At 38.9% G+C, this 20,423-nt stretch overlaps 1 protein-coding gene across 1 annotated transcript; it reads right to left on the bottom strand.

Annotated features, from left to right (window-relative positions):
* Positions 1-1,449: 1,449 nt before the first annotated feature.
* Positions 1,450-19,872, bottom strand: LOC149203274 (mitochondrial phosphate carrier protein 3, mitochondrial-like). Its single transcript, XM_089403371.1, has 6 exons — positions 19,388-19,872; positions 7,581-7,942; positions 7,439-7,482; positions 2,604-2,818; positions 2,326-2,450; positions 1,450-1,938 (listed from the first exon to the last, which is right to left on the bottom strand). Exons 1-6 carry the CDS (start codon positions 19,739-19,741, stop codon positions 1,875-1,877), a joined length of 1,164 nt encoding a protein of 387 aa, XP_089259497.1. The 5' UTR covers positions 19,742-19,872; the 3' UTR covers positions 1,450-1,874.
* Between the last annotated feature and the right edge of the window lie 551 nt (positions 19,873-20,423).

Below are 20,423 nucleotides of genomic sequence, written 5' to 3' on the forward strand. Positions count from 1 at the left end.
TGATGTGGCATTTCGTTGGACCCCAAAGGAGATATAAAATTGATGCTCTCTTCTATCAACCTCTAAGAAAAACGGATTAGTTCACTTGAATGCCACCAGATCCAAAAATACAAAGTATTTTTTCCTTCGATCCCAAGGAATTTACAAAAATGGTATGCTTGAATATCTAGATTTCAGAGCTCAGTCCTTCCATTGGGGATGTGGTTTTCGAGCTCTGTCAAAAGACAGCTTGTCAAAGGCTTGCTTTTGTTACATCAGAGACATTGTCAGAAGCAAAACATTAGAAAAAGTTCATGATGAAGACCTTTGCCTGGATTGATTTCTACTAAACTTTTTGGTGCTTTCATTTGAATAAAGTTGCCAATATCTTTTAAAAGCCTAACTAGAAACTGCCAAAGATAAGCTATAGCATTGAATTAGAATGTTCCCTTGTTTAGATAAAATATTTAAAATTGAATCTCAAATAGTTGAATTCATGTCATAGAATTAGATCTAAAGGAATACAAGGTCAAGTTGAAAAATCGATCTGCTGCTCTATCACTGAGGTTTGAAGAGAGTGAAACCAAAGCAAACTCTGAAAACCAATAAAAACTTAAACTGCAGTTTTGTAATTGTAAAGATGAAAGGGGAAAGGAAACAAAAAATAAGTTGGACACGACACTGTAAGCACTGATGTGGCATTTCGTGGGACCCCAGAGGAAACATAAAATTGATGCTCTCTTCTATCAACCTCTAAGCAAAACGGATTAGTTCACTTGAATGCCATCAGATCCTTACAGACTTATAATCAATATTATTAATCTAAGCAAAAAAACAGAAACCAAACCAAGAAGAAAGACAGAATTGGACGGGCTAGAAATTCAGGAACATCTGAAACAGAGAGCTGCCAATTCAACATTTCAACATGAAAAGGACCCTTCAAAAACGCAAATATTTACAACTTAGAATGTCTAAGAAACAAAGAAATTGTTAATTAACATTCTATAATTGGATCCTAGAATAAGCCATGGAAGCTGTTCAAGTGAGGATAACTGGGACACCTGAACTGGACAAAAATGCAGTGAAATTTGGTTTCCAAAGTATGCAAATTCAATGTGAATTCTTAAATAGCCTATTTTTCTCATATAATCTACAAAACCAACTATAACAGCATAGCAATCACAAAAATGAAAAAGATAGTTGCCGTATTTCACATCAAATTCATTATCTCTGACTTTCCCAAGATCAACTACTTCAACCTTCACATTTCTTCTCATCAAACAAAATGAAACAAAGTACGTATTTTTTAAAAGTTTTAAAGACAGGGTTTAGCCCCAAACTCTTATTTACAAACAAAGATACCACAGTTATCTTTCACTCAAGTTTTCCACATGACTATCATTTCAACGTGACCATCAGTTGTTATCCTATAGGATATTTCTCAAAATATATTTCAAGACTAATGCCATCTAAAAGCAAAACTGAGAATGCCTTTTTATTATCATGTCAGTTCTCATAAGAACTAAGAGCATAGAAGCTACTCCCAATAACAACTAAACGAAGGGAAGCTAAATTACCCCAACAAGTTGGTTAGCCATATCCCAAACCAAAATTAATCAAAGGTATACCAGAGATTATGCCATGTAACTTTGGAATTATAATTTAGGTCTGAACGGATGGAAAAAATAAAATGAAACCAGCCTTTTAACAAAAAATTAACCTCAAAAAATAAGACTTGCACGAGCACTTGCAAGCTGTGTGAATCAGCCTAAATTCGGAAGAAACAAAAATCTAGAGTCAACCCTCCATGGTCTTTTATTCAGCCATGTCTAACTTCTGTGCTGCAGGACAAACTTTAAGCATTAAACTTTGATCTCAAGAATGCCTTCTTCAAATTAGCTCAGTTTGCTCAGTTCCTTGAGTTCCGCAGCAGGGGGTGTAACTCCACCAGTAGTCGGCCTGTGAAATAACAATGAGTGAATTTTAAATCACATTATAATAGCCTTCCTCCTAGAAGGCACAGAAAAGAAAAACAAAGAAAGAACAAAATGCTACTGATACTGATTCGTTTAGTTTGCATAACCTCTTAGGTCAGTATAGTGTCACTGACAGATTAGCAAAATAAAACAGAAATGACCAGATAACATGAAAATTAGACCATAAATATGTTTCAGGATTCCCAACAGAAGTCAGTAGTTTGCATGTGTCAAAAAACATGAAATGCAAACCTTATTCAATCCACGGTTTTTGCCCAGCAGCATGCAAAATCATAAATAATTCAGGAGTACCCCTACATTAATTCAATAAAAAGAATGGTGTATTCACTTATAGCAGGAAAGAACTTACAGGCCAACGAACACCTTGAACGCATCATAGATACCCCATTGTGCTCCAGTAAGTGTTCCAATCATAACAATACGTAAAGGAAGACCACGAGTAAAGAGACCAACAACACCCATCTTCTTCACAGCCTGATAACCACAAGCAAACATCAATTGGTTATCACAGAACAACTAAGCATCCATAATAGTGTTAGTACTACAAACCACCAAATATACATACCAGGGCTACCACAAATGTAAACTAACAACGTAATAAAATTCAAATATGAGTTCATAGCTTACATCACCAATGGTAGCACCCTTAGCATTGTTTAGGAAAGAGACCAAGTTATCTGCAGGGTGTGAAACAATTGCACAGAAGACACCAGCAATATATCCTGCTGCAAAACTCACTCCCAGTTGTAGAGGTTTGCTACATTGGTCCTTGGGAACGGGAACTGCATTCTTGTAGATCAACTCTACTATGGTTTCAAAGGATGCAAACTTCATCATGGTGTCTGCAACAACACACATAACACCACTATTAAAGTCATCAAAATATAGTTGCTATACTGTAGAGAGTCAAAAATCAGTGCAAACGTCCTTATAAAACATTCAACTGAGCAGAATTTAAGTGTTTCCGTTGCCTCATATGTATTCTTAGTAAAACAAATTGGACATAGAATAGAGCAAAAGAAATAATTTAATTTAATAGAACGGCGCTAGAACAGTCCCATGAAATATCCTTTAAACAGGATGTCACAAGGAGGGTTCATCAGACTTGTGAGTTGAGAAGTAAAAGGATTTAATCAAGAATGCTCCAAAGGGGACGGAGAGGCAAACCACTGGTGAAACGATTGCGCAAAGACTAGAATTGAAACACATGTCATGGAGATGAGATAGCATAAATGAGCCAGCATATATTAATAGTAAGTTAATTTGAGTACAGCTACAAGGAATGCTGATCAGTTGGGCCATTAGGAATGGAAAACCAAAGATAAGATATAGACACTAGTATACAAAAGAATGATAAATAGTAGAATTTAGTACCATTGAGGATAAAGTAGGGATCTTTTGAAGAAAGCTGTGTTTCCTTGACAGGGCAGGCTTATCCATGAAATATTGGAAAGTGGTATTTGATCCAACAAAAGAATTACCATCGTCAATTCACATATGTTTTAGTTTATGCATACTCCAACTAGATTATTGGTAATTGTTTGATGAAATAGGAAACATAATAGAAGAATATATTAGATCTATGGACATATAATGGAGAAGTATAACGGTGTATATGCAGTGCTTTGCCAGCATATATTAATAGTAAGTTATTTTGAGTACAGCTACAAGGAATGCTGATCAGTTTGGTCATTAGGAATGGAAAACCAAAGAGAAGATATAGACACTAGTATACAAAGTAGAATACAGTACCATGGAGGATAAAGAAGGGATCTTTCAAAGAGAGCTGTGTTTCCTTGACAGAGCAGGCTTATCCATGAAATATTGGAAAGTGGTATTTGATCCAACAAAAGAATTACCATCGTCAATTCCCATATATTTTAGTTTTTGCATACTCCAACTAGATTATTGGTAATTGTTTGATGAAATAGAAAACATAATAGAAGAATATATTAGAACTATGGGCATATAATGGAGAGGTATAACGGTGTATATGCAGTGCTATGCCTTAATGTCACCTAGACAAACTGTGACACACAGTAATTTTCCAAACTGTGGATCAAGAACAGGAGCAGAGAGTAGGCGATGAAGGTCCTCCTCTTTAAATGCAGATTTTGCCATCTGATGAAGCATGAACGAAAGTACCAACAGATGCTAAGCGACAAGGAATATAAGCATGAAGATGGAAACACCAAAGAACAACAATGAAAAACAGATAAAAAGTATGAATTTAAATACTGTGGGATAAGTGACGAATAATGATTCCAGTTAAGAAGAACAGCATGTCAAGCAAGAGGAAATTCAATCTGAGATAAATACTAAACAAGGTCAAACGGAGAGAGGAAAGTTGATCCGAATTGGATCTTCACCAAAATCTCTTTGTAAATTTTGTAACAAGCATTTAATTGTTTTTATTTTGGCAAAGTTGAGGAAATGTCCATAATTCACTTGGAAGTTGAAACGAACCATTGTAATGGTTGGCCTTCAAAGGCAGTCCATTAAAAATGAAGGCTGTGGAGAAGAAGTGCATTCAATAGAGAGAAGAGATGACAAGGAAATGGAGAATAGAAGGGATGAGAGCTCAAAGAAGCAGTCTGTTTGATGATCAGATGAGAAGAGGACAGATTCTGTCCTGTGATGAGTGAACATTGTTGTTGAGCCATAGCCATCTTCAAATTTCCTGTCAGTGAGTAATAACACACTAAATCTGTGTATAGCTCACCCTTTTGTAATTAATTTCCTACTTAATAAAATCTTCAATCAACCCAGTTTTCTTCCCAGTTGGGTTTCCAGGAACATCTCTCCATATCTGTGTGTTTTAATGTTATGTACTCTATGTGAGATTATTGTTGTCATTTATGGTGTATTGTTAGTGCCATTTGCACACATGGTTATGATAAAGAGTTTCATCCTATAATCCCCACTAGTATTTAATAAATTTCAACAGCTCACTATTTTCCTCCATCCATTATACTCAGAGATTGAAGATCAATGGCAATCATCTCAGAGCCATTGCACTTACATAGGAGGTTTCCAAATTGGTTTACTTGAGTCTAGTGGACTGTTGGGCATATTTAGCATTGCTGGGTGTTTTTCATTTTGCCTAGGTTGTTCCCCTCTCCTCTTAGCAATGTTTTTTACTGCTGGGCAAACTCAAGGCTAAAGTTGGCCATCCATGAGCCTGTGGACATCTCCCAAACCAAATGTAATTTCTGAAGCTGCACCAGAATTGTACGCAGTCATATGGCAGCCACAGACTGTACACACCTCCAGCAGCATGTCGTAAGCATCCCCTACAGCAGCCCAATCATCCCTCTGTTGTTTGCTGGTCCATTGCCTGTATAATCATTGCGCCAATTCCTTAAACCTCTGTGTTTCACTGCAAAATACATTATAAATGCATTCTGGAGAGTGATGAGGCAGACTTTTAATTTTGCTCAAGTCCAGCCAATTAATGACTTTCAACCATATATTTTGGTGTCCCTTTATTTGCTTGGGCATGTAAATATAGATATTGAACTTGTGAGTGCGCAGATGTGCATTGTTGAAATAGCCAGACATTACTTTTGTTGCAAATAGAGATATGTGCTGGTGTAACAAAGACAAAGCACACTGTATAAATGAGACACTATATTATTGTTTGATTGCATTGTGATGGGAAGATGCAGATGGTTAATCAAGTGTTCTGTCTGAAAGAAGACCACAGAGCCCTACTTCATTTTGCCACTGAAAGAGTTGTAGAATGTTGTGTGAAATTGAGATTGCAAGCAGCTGAGCAATGAAGCATATATCACAAACAGAGTAAACTGCTTTCCGTAGGTTGTCATTCAACTGGCCCAGAATTTCTGTCAGATTTTCAAACTAAGCATTATAATCAGTTGAAAAACAACAGTTGGACATGTTCACAGCCTACTTTTAATTGCAAAGACATAATTCTAATTTCATCCTGCAGAGTATCCGTGCTGGTGAAATGTATAGGTAGGCCTACTGTTTACAGATCAAACATGTAAAGAAGGACCAAATACCAGGAATTAAATTGAAAAAGTGAAATGGAGGAAAATAAAAGCATAAAACAGAGAACAGTCAAACATGAAAAGAAAAATAAACTCAGAGCAAAATGAGGAATTTAAAAGGGAATGGTTTTAAATTGAGGAAGTAGAATGGATGAGGAAGATAGATGCATAAAACAGAGAATAGTCAAAAATCAAAAGAAAACAGACTCAGGGCAAAATGACGAATTTAAAGGGACTTACATGGCACTAGTAAAGCACACTTGGGAAGTGATAAGAGAGAATGGACTAAGAAAAGCAGCTGTGATTGAGGAAATGAATTAAAAGAAAGAAGATATCAATAACAGAAATAACTGGGTGGAGAAACAGGGAGTTTGGTAAAGAAAGTCAACTCAAACGGAGAAGTATTACAGAACAATAAAAATGCCTCAACTGGCAATTAGGGGAAGAAATAATGTTCGGATCCTAAAGAAGCTCTCGAAGAGGGGAGGAAAGTTGTGTGCTGAATGATAAGGAAATAAGACATCGACAGAGTAAAATGGAAGGAATAAGACATCTGGATAGAAGTAGAATCTAACACATTGTTCACAGATTTTATTCAGAAAGCAAGCATGATGGATGTAGAACCCAAAATAGTCCTCAAAATATAATATTGAGGGAAACAAGTAAGCTTTGTGTCAGGCACACAAAATCTATCAGATAATGGTAGCTAAGGGGCTGTACATACGCAGTGGGAAAGAACAAAGGAATGCTGACAAAAATTAAACATGGTTCTCTCTACAAAGTGCTTATAGCTTTTGGCTTTTCTTAGCGTTGACTAAGTGGGTCAGAAGTTGATTTCGCTTATAATCATTTGCAGTGCTAATTAATGGGTATCCTGGAAACCTATTCCAAAGTGAGGCAAGGTACATGCCTATAAAGCAAATACCAACAGAAAAATATTAGCACTTAACATATGTATTATACTGTCATGCACAAATAAACAAAAGGCCCACTACAATGATGTCAGTAGAGTCTAAGTTTAAACTGACATCTACGATGATACAATGATACACCAAAAAAACCCGTTAAAGTGCACAAGCTTAACACTAACAGATCCAGATAAAACAGGTTTGGAGTAGTGGTTCAGTGGAGATTTTGATAACAAATAATAAAAGGTGTAGTTCTTACAAAGTTATGTAATTCACTGAAATAGATTAAAAGACATGTTAAAATGAAAAGTTTTGCTCCAAAGGAGCATAGATTATCATAATACTGTCTACAGAAAGCCTCAATATATGCACTTATCCCTTGTATGCCAATATATTAATAGATTTAAAAACACAGAAAAAAGAGCTTTGAACCCTAGGGAGCATAGGTTATTATAATACTCTATAGAAAGCTTCAATATAAACATCTATCTTATACCAATATATATAATGATGATAGGAACTGCAAAGATTTGATACTTACAAGGAATTTGGCGTCCCCAAAGTGGACCAATACCTTTGTACAGACTGCAATCATTGAGGAAACAAAATAGCATTTCATGAGTACTACATGAAAGTTTATTCAAAATTGATAGAAAATATGTAAGAAAGGGGGAAAAACTCACCCAAGAACTCCTTCTGATCTAACAAACTTTGGAAGCCCATCAGATAATCCTCTAGCAAAGCCAGGTTGTGTTTGTACTCTAACTTTTACAGCCTCAAAAGGACAAAGGGAAATATCAGCAATAAATTCTGCAGATGCAGATCCTGCCAAGTAGATCAATGTCTTGTATTTGGCAGTATACTCAGGCCCTGCAATGTCTGAGTAGTACTTCTTAAAGAACTCATAAAAGCCAAACTTGCAAGCACCCTGAGCACTATATCCAAGAAGAGTTGGCACCCAGCCTTTGAATAAACCCTTTGCTCCTTGTTCTTTAAGCAAAACACCGAAACCAGTGGAGATGCTCTTGTATTTCACAGGGTCAATCTAAAAGTAACAACAAAAATCCCAAAAGGGATGTAAAAAATTTAGTTAAGAAAGGATAAAACATTGAAGTCAGTAAAAGAACTTGGAAGATTAGAAATCATATCTTGCAGATTCCAGGAAAATTTCTTTCGGTCAAAAACTATTTCTGGAATCATGTCAAACTCTTAAATAATTCTAAGAATGAGGTTCGTTTTTTGCAGGGCACAGACAATTCAGAGTCTCGCATCAATTTTTTGGTCACAAAAAATATTCAGTTGCCAGAAAATGATGCCAAAATGACATGTAGGGTATTTGATTTTCTAATTTAGACCTCCATGTGTTCAAGAATAATCTGTTTCAGAATCCTTGCTGAGAGATTAGAATGCATGTTTGCCAACAAATATATCATGTGTTTGTTCGCTGGTTCTCGAGTTAAAATCTTTTAATTTTTTAAAGATTCTCTTTCCCCACAGAAAATAGGTTACATAAAGAGAACCTTGTCAGGCATTAATGGGAACAAAAAAACAGAAACTGCTTCAGTTGTTAAAAAACACATGCATTCAACCATCATGCGTTTCAAGCAAATATAGAACTGGCTAAAGAAATTTTTAGACTTTGATATATCCCCCAGTCGAAAAGCATATTTCAAGTGTGTACAGATTCTAGAACTAGTTGCAGAAACCATTTCCTCACTATGCCTTTAACAGATTCCCATATTAATAAGTGCAATTTAATGTATACAGATGTAGAATGTAAGTAGATTTTTGTAGTTAAAAACTGGATTTAACTTGAGTGATTATGAGGAGAAGTTCTTATCCCCCAACCTCTACCAAATTCAAATCCCACCATGTTTGCCCCCCATGGGCTTTATTAGGACTGGAAAGGTACCAACAGTGTTAAAATTGGCAACTAGGGCCAAACTACACATGGGTCATCTTACTTATGAGTCATGACAGCTGATATTTTTCTTGGATTCCTATCTCTGAGAAGTGTAAGATTGATCTAAAGATCATTCGATTCTGACATGTACAAATGAAGATATAAATTTATTTATATTATGGACAAATTGTCAAGGTCGGCCAGCAAACTCATGTAGGCTCAGAAGCCCAACAGTCACATCTATTCATCCTCAACGCTTGCCTATAAATACATGATGCCTCATCCTCATTTGGACATCACTCATCTTCACACATCTCTCTCTCCACATCTGATTGGGTACAGATTTTTGGGCAGCTTCTCTCTCCACACGTGTGAAGGAAAGGACAGCAATTTTCTGTTTTGGACGTTGACCAGTGTTGACCAGATTTCTGGAAGGATTTGACCAGCATTGACCAGCCGGCGTTGACCTGTTTGACTGTGTTTTTGTGAGGGTTATTTCTGTTTGGGCAGGCCACATTAATGGGCACAGAAATCGAGGCTATCCATACTGTTTGACCAGACTTTGACTGGGCAGAATTCGACTGTTTTGAGGGCTGTTTCATCTTGCTGTTTGGAGCCCAAAGTTGACTGAAGTTGACCAAATCTTTGAGGGTCAAATATGCCCTGTTGACCAGCGTTGACTTTTCTGGTTAGGGCTCATTTGCTGCTGTTATAAATTGTCAGAATTTGTAAATTGTACTATCTCTCTCTACTGAACTATTGAAGACTAAAAGAATATTTGATAAAGGGTTTCCCCTCTTTTGATCAAGGGTTTCCCCACATTGGGGTTTGTCCCTAGCTGGTGCCACATCTTGTGTCCTCTTGTCTTGGCTTGTCTTCTACTGTTTATGTTTATGTTCTATCAGCATTTTACTTACATGTTTATGTGATTGCTAAACTGAAATTGATATTGGGCTCATAAAGAAATTGAAGTAAAACTGCTCTAAAGCATAGAAGTTAGAACATACCATTGTTGCCTAAAATTAACAAACAGTCTTCCTCTCGCTTAAGTACTTGGGAGTCGGATGATATGATATGAGTCAATTAGGTCTAGTTTGGATGGTTAAAAGGGAAAATGTTATAACACCCACTTCCAAAATCCAAGTTCAATGTACAAGCAATTTCACTCTTATATTATTGAATATGGGATGAGGTCCTCCTCACACTTATCAGCCAACAGGGTTAGCTCAACCAGTTGTCACAAATGTTGTTGGGCATTTGGCTAGTTCTGTACCATCAGCTGTCCAGTTCAAATAACTCTAGGTTAGGTAAAGTGCTCTAGGTCAACAGGTTTTCTAGGGACACCATCCACAAATGTGGGGAAGCATCCCTCGAGTTTCCATAAAAAGTTTTCCTCTAGGAAAAAATGATTTGTGTAGTTGTCAAGATGTTCAAAATGCCTTTTGGAACCAACCAAACAAATGTGGAGAAGCATCTCTTGGGTTTCCATACAAGGTTTCCTCGGGGGAAAAAGTAGATTTGTGTAGCTATCAAGATGTTCGACATACTTTTGGAACCAACCAAATAAAATCCTTGTCTAATAGATGTTGAGGGGCATAAAACAGATTTTAACAGCTAATGAGAGCTTGCAGATGATTTCAGCCACTGTCTAGGCAAATAATTGATAAATCCCACTCAAAGACACCGGATAAATTACATGGAGAATATATATATATATATATATAGAGAGAGAGAGAGAGAAGTGCTGTGAATTCAAATAAAAGGTCTCGAAGTCATGTCCCCAAGCCAGCTATCTTGCATGGGGACCCATCCCCAAAAAAAACCACATAACCTCCTGTTTCGGATACATGTGAAACCTTAGAAAACGTCCCCAAATTGCTGGGGACTTCATTGGGGACTCGGGGTCTTGCTAGCCATCCCCAAGATTTTAGGGACATTCTGAACAGATTTCACTGTTTCAGATATGTTTATGGCAGATTTCAGAAATTTTCTGGGCAGATATCAGGGATGTTCTGGGAGGATTTCAGGAATAATCCAAGCAGATATCTTAAGTTTTGACAATCATGGATATTGACTATTGAACAATACGACCTTTTTTCCCATCCATTATTTTTACATTGCATTGGATGTAAATCTGTTGTACATAGTGCAGCTCAAAACACGGGTTTTGTATGGTGGGTGTTTCAATTTGCGTTTGTGGTGATTTAGATATTGTATATTCAGTGGCAAAATCACAAGAAGCAAAGCCTCCATGTCAAGAAAACAGAAAATGCAACATTTCAAAAGTCTAACTCTTGTGGTTGTTACTCTTGTTCTTTCTCATTTTTTAGGTCATCTCAGCTTTTACATATTGTACATTGGTTTCCAGGAGTCATTCAAATTCAGTGTTTCCACCACCCCAACCTCAAATATTATGAAAACAATCAGACAGTAGTGACTTGGATTGGGTACTAAATGTTTGAATAAATATGAAATTATTAATTTAATCTCTTTATAGAACCAAAGTATTTTATAAATGTTTTCAACACAACTATAAAAAATTGTATAACTTATTGAGAAGGAAATGCCTTTTATGTTTAAAATAATCATCATTAACACGAATTGTGAGGAAGAAAACTGCCATAAATACAGTTCTGTCTAATAGATCCTTCATGAATCTTATTGCAAATTGAAAATAGTTACACTTAAGTCTCCTGAAGCTAAAGCGCATGTCTAGTAGGCAATAATTGAAAATAGTTTAACTTAAGTTTCCTAAAGCTAAAGATCGTGCCTAACAGCCAGTAATAGAATATAACTCAACCCTTTTTTAAATTGCTTGAGATCTTTCATAATTGTAAAGTGCAAGGGTTGTACATAATCTTAATGGTATAGCTTGTTATACTTACAACCTTGGAACAACTACCAATGATATCTATATATATATATATATATATATATATAGTTGTCGCCAACCCACCATCCCCCGAAAAATTTGGGGGTGTGCTCTAGCCGTCATGGGGACGCATCCCCTTGTCCCCACCATTCCCTCATCCAAAGACCAGTGCAACATAGGCTATATGTGATGTTAATACTTGATGTCCCTGCCAAGTCAGGCACACTGTTGATTTGGGGTACCATCGGATGTGCTCTAGCCACGAAAATTGGTGGAGAGGCTCAAGCACATGAGATCTCCAATACCCAGAAATGGTTTGGACAGATTCTAAACAGTTAGAGAGATATTAAAATAATTAATATTTTTAATGGAGTCCCTAGGTCTAAACTTGGGGAAAATAAAATATTAATGTGAATTAATATAAAACTGTGTTAGAAGGGTTCAAAAGTCATGGATCGAGCCAGAGTTAATCTTAGCCATTGATTGGGACTTAATCTCAACTGTTGAATTGTCAACAAGAAAAGTATAAGAGGAGGCTTGAGAATCACTTGGAGAACACACCAAGTTGATCAAGAATTCGATTTTCTGGGGCAAGGCTTGCTGAGGAAATCAAAGGAGTGATCAGTGTTGCAACTGAGGGGCATTGACTACAGAAGCAGAGAGGCAGAGAGGGTACCGGGAGCATCAGTGCAAAAGCCGAGAGAGGGGGACGTTGAGCCATCTAGAGGCCACGCAGAGCCAGTCAGGGCCCACACAGAGCCAGCTAAAGGCCACGCAGAGCCAGTCAGGGCCCACGCAGAGGCAGCTAGGAGCTGCGCAGTGCTAGAGAAAGCCAGCGTGGGTGATGCAAAGGCTCTAGAGTCTGACGCAAGGCAAGTTGGGGTGACGTTGGGTTGACGGTAGGCCAGAGAGTCTGACGCAGTCCCTAGAGGTAGACGTTGGAGATTTCGTGGGGCAAATTGGAGCTGAGAACTGTGGGATTGTTCATCTGGGGTCTTAGCCGGAATATCTATCTCCGACTGAGAGGTACTACTGCCGAGATCATTCTCTGTTGGGTGAACCAGTTTGGCACCCAGATTGTATTCTGAGCTGCTTAATAATAAAACCCTCAGATAGTTGCATTGGTTTTCCTGCATTGGGTTTTTCCGGGGACATTGGTCCAAAAACAACGGTGTCACTTGTGTTCTTGCTTTTCCTTCAGTTGATGATCTGTAATATGTTGAGCATGTACTTGTATTTATTTTCAGTATTTACATGGTAAATAACTTGTTAATTAAACAGAACAAGTAGGCAGAAATAAATCAAAAAGTACATGAAGGATTTCTAATAGTTAAATTTAGAAATTCCAACATGGTATCAGAGCGTGGTTGCAGATCACAAGAGAACTGAGGGCATCAGCCGAGCAGCGCATCAACAGCAGAAACAGTGGTCCTGAGTGACAGAAGTTGTTCCTAGCAGAGAAGCAACAAGGGAGGGGTGACGCAGTGCCTACGTCATCAAGTTTGGGCCGAGAGGAGGATCAACGCAGTGGCAGAAGGAAGCAAACCTGACCTACGCAATGCCCAGTCATCTTTCTCAGTCAGGAAGGATTGACGCCCGTGGCCAAGAGGTGCGGATTTTGCTAGTGTCGAGATTGCGCAGAGCCTAGAAGCTCTAACCTTCAGTTTGTTGAGGCATAGGAGGTTGTGGGTAAGTTGCGGAGTGAAGCTGGTGGGTTACTGTGGTCAGAACAATACCTAATAAGGCAAGACCAAGGAGGAGGGAGTTGATGTCGAGGATTTCCAGCCAAGAAATTTGAATCAGTGGTGCAGTTGCACTAACAATCGAAGTGGGGGCATCTCGACATTGGCAGAGAGGTTTCCAGGAGGGAAGTAGAGGAGCAGCAAAATGGCAATGAACGGGGTAAGAGACCAGGACAGACTGAATGGAGCCTCAAACTTCGTAGTCTAGAAGGCCAAAATCTTGTTCGTTCTAGACGAGAATCGTCTCAAGGACTTCTCCTTGAAAACGATAGCGATCCCAGTTGACCCGGTTGAGAACGATAAGTACGAGGAAGCAATGGCGAGGACCAAGAGCATCGTCCTTGACGAGGTCAAGGACCATGTAGTACCACATATTGCGAAAAGGAAACAACAATTGTGATGTGGGAGGCCCTAACGAAATTGTATCAGCATACTTTCGTGCAGAGGAAGATGCTAGTAGAAAATTAGTTGTAGTCATACCATATGCAGAAGGGAGAACAGATCGACATCTTCCTCGGTCGATTGAAGGAGATCAGGGATCAGCTGACTTCCATAGGCGCCATGTCAGATCAAGAATTGATGGTGAGGACAGCCCTGAACGCAGTCTTAGAAGACTGGGAGGTGTTTGTCCAGAGCATATTGGGCAAGTCGACCCTTTGAGATTGGGAGGAACTGTGGGCAGCTCTTCACCAAGAAGAGATCAGAAGGCTGACCAAGGCGAGAAGCAGTGGCAAGGGGGTCAGAGTCAAGAAGGAGGAGAGGAGTGTCAGACCAAGAGGTAACTCCTCAAATGTAATTATATTATTCATTCAGGTTGTTCATTATTATATACAAGAGTGAGTGACTATTCAATTCATCTCCCGATGACTCTCCATTTCCTCTATTATTTATTTACACTAATTACAACTGTTCACCCAATCCCCATGATTAGGTGTCAACAAGGTGTTGCCCTAGCATCTAAGGGAAAGTAGGAGAAACGGAAGAAAAAAGACCCCTCCGAGGTCAAATGCTTCCACTGTGGGGAACTGGGTCACTATGCGAGACAGTGTTTGTGGAAAAAGAGCAAGGGAGAGGCTTCTGAGACCAAGGCTGCACCAGCAAGGGCGGTGAAAGAAGTGGAGACAAATGATGATTGTGCCATGGGTGATCATGCACCTCGAGAGAAGAGGTGGGGAGACATCGAGTTGTAGTCAGACGAACTACAGGCGATGAGGGGCAAGATCCTCGAGGTACCCAGCCTCTTGGATTATACCTTGCTACGAGAGCCCCAAAGAGGAGTAGAAGTACTGGCGGATGTCAGTAGAGACAGATGCGGATGGAGCGACAAAGGGAGCTACAGTGCAAGATTTCCAGGACAACGTGAGGCAGCAATGCGAGATGCATGGAGTTGTTGTAGCAACGCAAAGGTCATGGAAGGGGCACTTGTCAGCGACAGAGGGAGTTTCAGCATCGAGGGTGTCTCTAGCCTGACAAAGATGTCAGAGTTGGGAGATTAATTACTTACTTCTCAGTAACTGAGTTGCAGTGCAGCAGTTAGTAGTGTCAGTGCTATGGGCAACACGATGCAGCATGGTTGTCGTACAGATGCAATAGTGGCAGTGGCAAGGCCATGGGTAGCAGTACATGATGCAACAGTACAGAGGATGTTGGGCAGCAAGCCTAGCATCAGCACCAAGACCGATGTCGGATGATCGAGGTGATGCTCAATGAAGAGTATTACTAGAGCACAGTCCTCGCTAAGAGGGAGTGTTGATTTGGGGTAGCATCAGATGTGCTCTAGCCACGAAAATGGGTGGAAAGGCTAAAGCACATGAGATCTACAATACCCATAAATGGTTTGGGTAGATTCTAAACAGTTTGGGAGATATTAAAATAATTAATATTTTTAATGAAGTCCCTAAGTCTAAACTTAGGGAAAATAAAATATTAATGTGAATTAATATAAAACTGTGTTAGAAGGGTCCAAAAGTCATGGATCAAGCCAGAGTTAATCTTAATCGTTGATTAAGGACTTAATCTCGACCATTGAATTGTCAACGAGAAAAGTATAAGAGGAGGCTTAAGGGTCACTTAGAGAACACACTGAGTTGATCAAGAATTCGATTTTTTGGGGCAAGGCTTACTGAGGAAACCGAAGGAGTGATCAGAGTTGCAGCTAAGGAGCAGTGAATACAAAAGCAGCGGGGCAGAGAGGGTATCGAGCAGTGTTTTTAAACCCGACCAGCTCGGAACCGACTCGGCCGAGTTGGTCCGAGTCGGTCAAAAAAAAATTGGCCTGGCCATTGAACCGGTTCGGCCAACCGAGTTAATACCGAGCTGGCCGAGTCCATATCAACCCGGCCGGGTTACGGACAACGGCCAGTGAACCCCAAAAAACCGCTTTTTTTATTTATTTTTTTAATTTTTCTGTGTGGGGCACTCCCTGGGCTTCCCTGTCTGACTCATGGGTTTCCCTGTCTAACTCTAATCCCTAGTATTGATATGCTATTCATGGTAATGTTAAATTCTTAAAGTAAAAGTGACATTCTCCTTGATCTTCATTTTCATCCTTTTACTTAAATTTTTAACATTACCATGAAATGACTCAGGATGTTTGAGAGTGGTTCCAGCCTCATTGAATTTCATATGGAGAAAGTAGAATTTTAGATTTCATTCAAAATCCAGTAGACTTATCAGTTTTTCAGAATTTCAAGATTGGGGGATTTCAATGTTTCCATTGAATTTGGTCATGTATTAGGGTATGGAACTCGTATTTAATCAAGAGCACCAATCCCTCTATGTACCTTGATGTTAGTGACATTGGTTGTCGAACTCCTCCGGGATTCGCTCCCAAACTGGGAGCTTTTGAAAATGTCACTCCCGCTCCCGTTTTCGCTTCCGCTCCCAAGTAACACTGAGCCAGATGATGTTGGCAACTCTAGCAGTAGCTAGTAGTACTGGTCACAAACTTTTGTTGTAGAGGCCATTTCTAGTCCCCTTGGTTATGTGTTTTTGTTTTGATCTCTATATCATCATCGTGTATGTATTAGACAGTGCACTGGGTGCCATTTTGATATAATGGATATATTCATGAGCCTACTTTGATCATATGTTGTCTTCTATCTATATTCTAAAGTTGTGTGTTTGGAAACATGAATGAAAATCTTTAAAATTATGTGTTTCTATAAAAAATAAATATTTAATGTATTTTTTACAACGACCAAGTCATTGAAATTGAGCCGGCCGAGTCGATACCGAGTTGGAGTCGGAGTCAACCCTCGGCCGAGTCGGAGTCAGAATCGAAGTTTTAAAACATTGGTACCGAGAGCATCAGCGCAAAAGCCGAGAGAGGGACGCAGAGCCAGCTAGAGGCCACGCAGAGCCAGCTAGAGGCCACGCAGAGCCAGTCAGGGCCCACGCAGAGGCAGCCAGGCGCTGCGCAGTGCCAGAGAGAGCTAGAGTGGGTGACGCAGAGGCTCTAGAGGTTGACGCAGTGCCTCCAGAGGCTGACACGGGGCGAGTTGAGGTGAGGCTGGGCTAGAGAGGCTGACGCTGTCCCTAGAGGCAGACACTGGAGATTTCGTGGGGCAGATTGGAGCTGAGAGCTATGGTATTGTTCATCCGGGGTTTTAGTCGGAATATCTGTCTCCGACTAAGAGGTACTACTGCTGAGATCATTCTCTGTTTGGTGAGTCGGTTTGGCACCTAGATTGTATTCTGAAACTGCTTAATAATAAAACCCTCAGATAGCTGCATAGGTTTTCCCGCATTGGGTTTTTCCGGGGACATTGGTCCAAAAACAACGATGTCACTTGTGTGCTTGTTTTTCCTTCAGTTGATGATCTGTAATATGTTGAGCATGTACTTGTATTTATTTTCAGTGTTTACATGGTAAATAACTTGTTAATTAAACAAAACAAGTAGGCAGAAATAAATCAAAAAGTACATGAAGGATTTCTAACAGTTAGACTTAGAAATTCCAACACACACTAGAGTCTATGGTAACAGTTTCCCCTAGTTACCACTTGTCAAAGGCGGTGAAGTCTTTGGGGATTTTCCTTGCATAGTTGCATGGGATAAATAATACACACACACAACTTAGAAGATGCTTTAAAAAAATTCAAGGTTTCCCACGCGAACAAATCTCATTTAATAGATTGGCGGATGCGGAAGAGATATCTAAATAAAATAGAATTGACAAACATGATGATTTCAAGATGCTTCACAAAGTTTTTAAGAAATTCCAAGTTGCATAGAAAGTATTAAAAAGACCATATACTTTCACCGGCATCGAGATGGATGGAAAAGAATTACCCAAATGTCCATATAAACAAATCAAACTCAACAAATAAGATGGCAAAATCCAGATTTAAGCAAATACTATGAATCTTTACAAATAATGGATATCCAGACTGGTAAAAGTTTTTACTAAGATAAAAGGATCAAAAGGGATAATTGCAAACTGAAAATACAACTATAACAGAAGCATACATAACTAAAACAGATATTGAGTCTGCCTAGTCAGGCAATTGAGATGGGGCACCACCATGCAAAAGAACCGAGTTCCAACCTCAGCGGGCTTAGAGCCCTATTTGAGAAGGGTTGCCCAAAGCTTTTAAGAAATTCCAAACTGAATGGAAATTATTAAAAAGACCAGTCGCTTAAAACATATTCAAAAGACACCAAGATGGATAGAAAGGCATTACTTAAGTGTCTAGATAAGCACATCAAACTCAACAAACAAGTAGATGACAAAAGCCAGATTAAAGCATATGCTCAGATTCTTAACAGATGTTTTGGCAGATTCTTACAATCCAGGAAAGGGCGTGTTAAGATGATAAATCGAAACAGATATTTAGAAAATAAAAATAAAACTTAAACAGATAGTCGAAATAACTAAAACAAATCATAAATCCCCCTAATTAAGAGGTTGGGATAGCACATCATGCAAAAATTTCCAGATTCAATCCCCGACGAGCTTGGAGCCCTATTTGAGATGGATTTCTAATGCTTTTAAGAAATTCCAAGATGCATAGAAATTACCAAAAAGAGCATATGCCTCGTACAGATATCAAGATGGCTAGAAATGAATTCAGATAAGCAAATCAAACTCAACAAACAAAAAAACTGACAGGAGCTACATCAAAGCATATGCTCAGAATCATACCAGATATTAACGGATGCCCACAAGCTTCAAAACGGTTTTACTGAGATGAAAGAATCACAAGTTCACAACAAATAATCAGAAACCAAAAGAATAACTTAAACAGATGCCTATTAAACTAAAACAGATCTCGAATCGAATCTGCCCGGTCGAATGGTTGAGATGGCAAGTCAACATGCAGACGACCCAGGTTCAAACATTGGCAGGCTTAGAGAACTATTCAATATGAATTGCCGGAGACTGACCAGGTCTCCACGCTCATGCGGGCCATATTAAGGTGGACGAGGTTCATAGCTAGGACATGACGAGCAAAAGCATTTCGAAATAAACTAATACAGATCTTGCACTGCCTGAGATTGCCTGTTGAAGGTGTTGATTATGTAAGGGAGAGGTCAAAGATGTTAAAGTGGGCCATTTACTGTGTTAATGCAAACTTGGATTCAAAGCTCTCCGCCCATAAGCAATAACAGTTATCTATTAAAACTATATGAAATTACATTAAAAGCAGCTCCCAGCGGATCAATCAAATAAAAATGTCGAGTAAAACTATATGAAAAACAAGAATAAGAACAAAAAAAACAGATCCCGCCCAGGATTTATCAGAGCACGGTTAAAACTTTAGCACACAGCTTAACAGATATAAATAAGGGAAAATGGATTGAATCCCCATCGTTGAAACTAAAACCGATTTAACAGATACCCAAGCGCATGAAAATTATTTGATCCCCCACAAGATGAACAAAACTGACCTTGAAAGCTATCCTGACGCTTAGAAAGAGAATTTTTAAAAATGCCAATGTGGGCAAAAGAAATTTGTTTCGAAAACTAACCTGCATATTGCATTTGACGAGATCCAGAGGGGTTACGCCAGTGTGGGTGAGACCGCAGCTGAGAATGCCTCCCATGGTGCAGGCTGCATAGAAGGCTGGGGAATACATGGCAATTTTCCCCGGCTCGCTGGGCGCCGGCACGACAAATGTCTTGGGAGCATTGGCGTTGTCACTTACATTTTCTGCAGAACTCCTGGTGCTGTTGAGATTCAACAGAGGATTCCTGTTTCTGTTCATAAGAGTCTCTGATACAAACGAGCCTCCTCTGAGATGGCTCAAAGAAGAAGAAGCAGGGGAGTAAAGAAAGCTTGGAATCAGAGATCGAGTGTCTTGCTCTGAGATCGCCATGGCCATGGATTCGATCGATCGATGTGCAACACAGGGATGGATCGAATACACGAGAGAGAAGGACGGCTGCCTCTGCACTCCTTCCTCCTGCCCTGTCTTTGGCTAGGTTTTTGAGAAGGGCTTCAGCGTTGCCTCTTTTTATTTTTTTATTTATGATAAATAATATTCTTATTTTCTCTTTATGTTTTTTCTTTATTTAAGAATAAAATATTGTAGATTCTCCCATTTTTTGGGTTTTCCATGAGTTGTATTTAAACTTTATTCCTCCATGGTGAGAGGCATACCCACCATTCATTCATGAGGCTAGCTAATTGTCCCTTTTGCAAATCTCATGGTCAATGCCCTCTCCAATAACCATGGGAATTGGTTCACAAGGGGTGAAATTCTATGGTCAATGCTCTTGTTGGAGTGGGGACTCCATCCATAAGGTGTGTGAAACATGTTTATTAGGGATTTAAATTTTGATTGAGAAATATTATTCATTTTTTAACCAATATTTAATATAGATATATAACATTTTTATTGATTGATTTAGAATTTTTTATTATTAAAATTAATAAAAAGAAAAGAAAGATATACTTTGTAATTGCATTTATTTAGGTAGGGAGGGGATTATTCATTATCTCAAATGAAAATATATAGCATAGTTTATATGTGATTTTGGAGAATTTTTAAATAATTAGGTTTA

Source organism: Pinus tabuliformis, chromosome 2_1 (genome assembly GCF_031772625.1).
Source record: "Pinus tabuliformis cultivar Carrire ecotype Pingquan chromosome 2_1, CPIR1, whole genome shotgun sequence".
NCBI lineage: Eukaryota > Viridiplantae > Streptophyta > Pinopsida > Pinales > Pinaceae > Pinus > Pinus tabuliformis.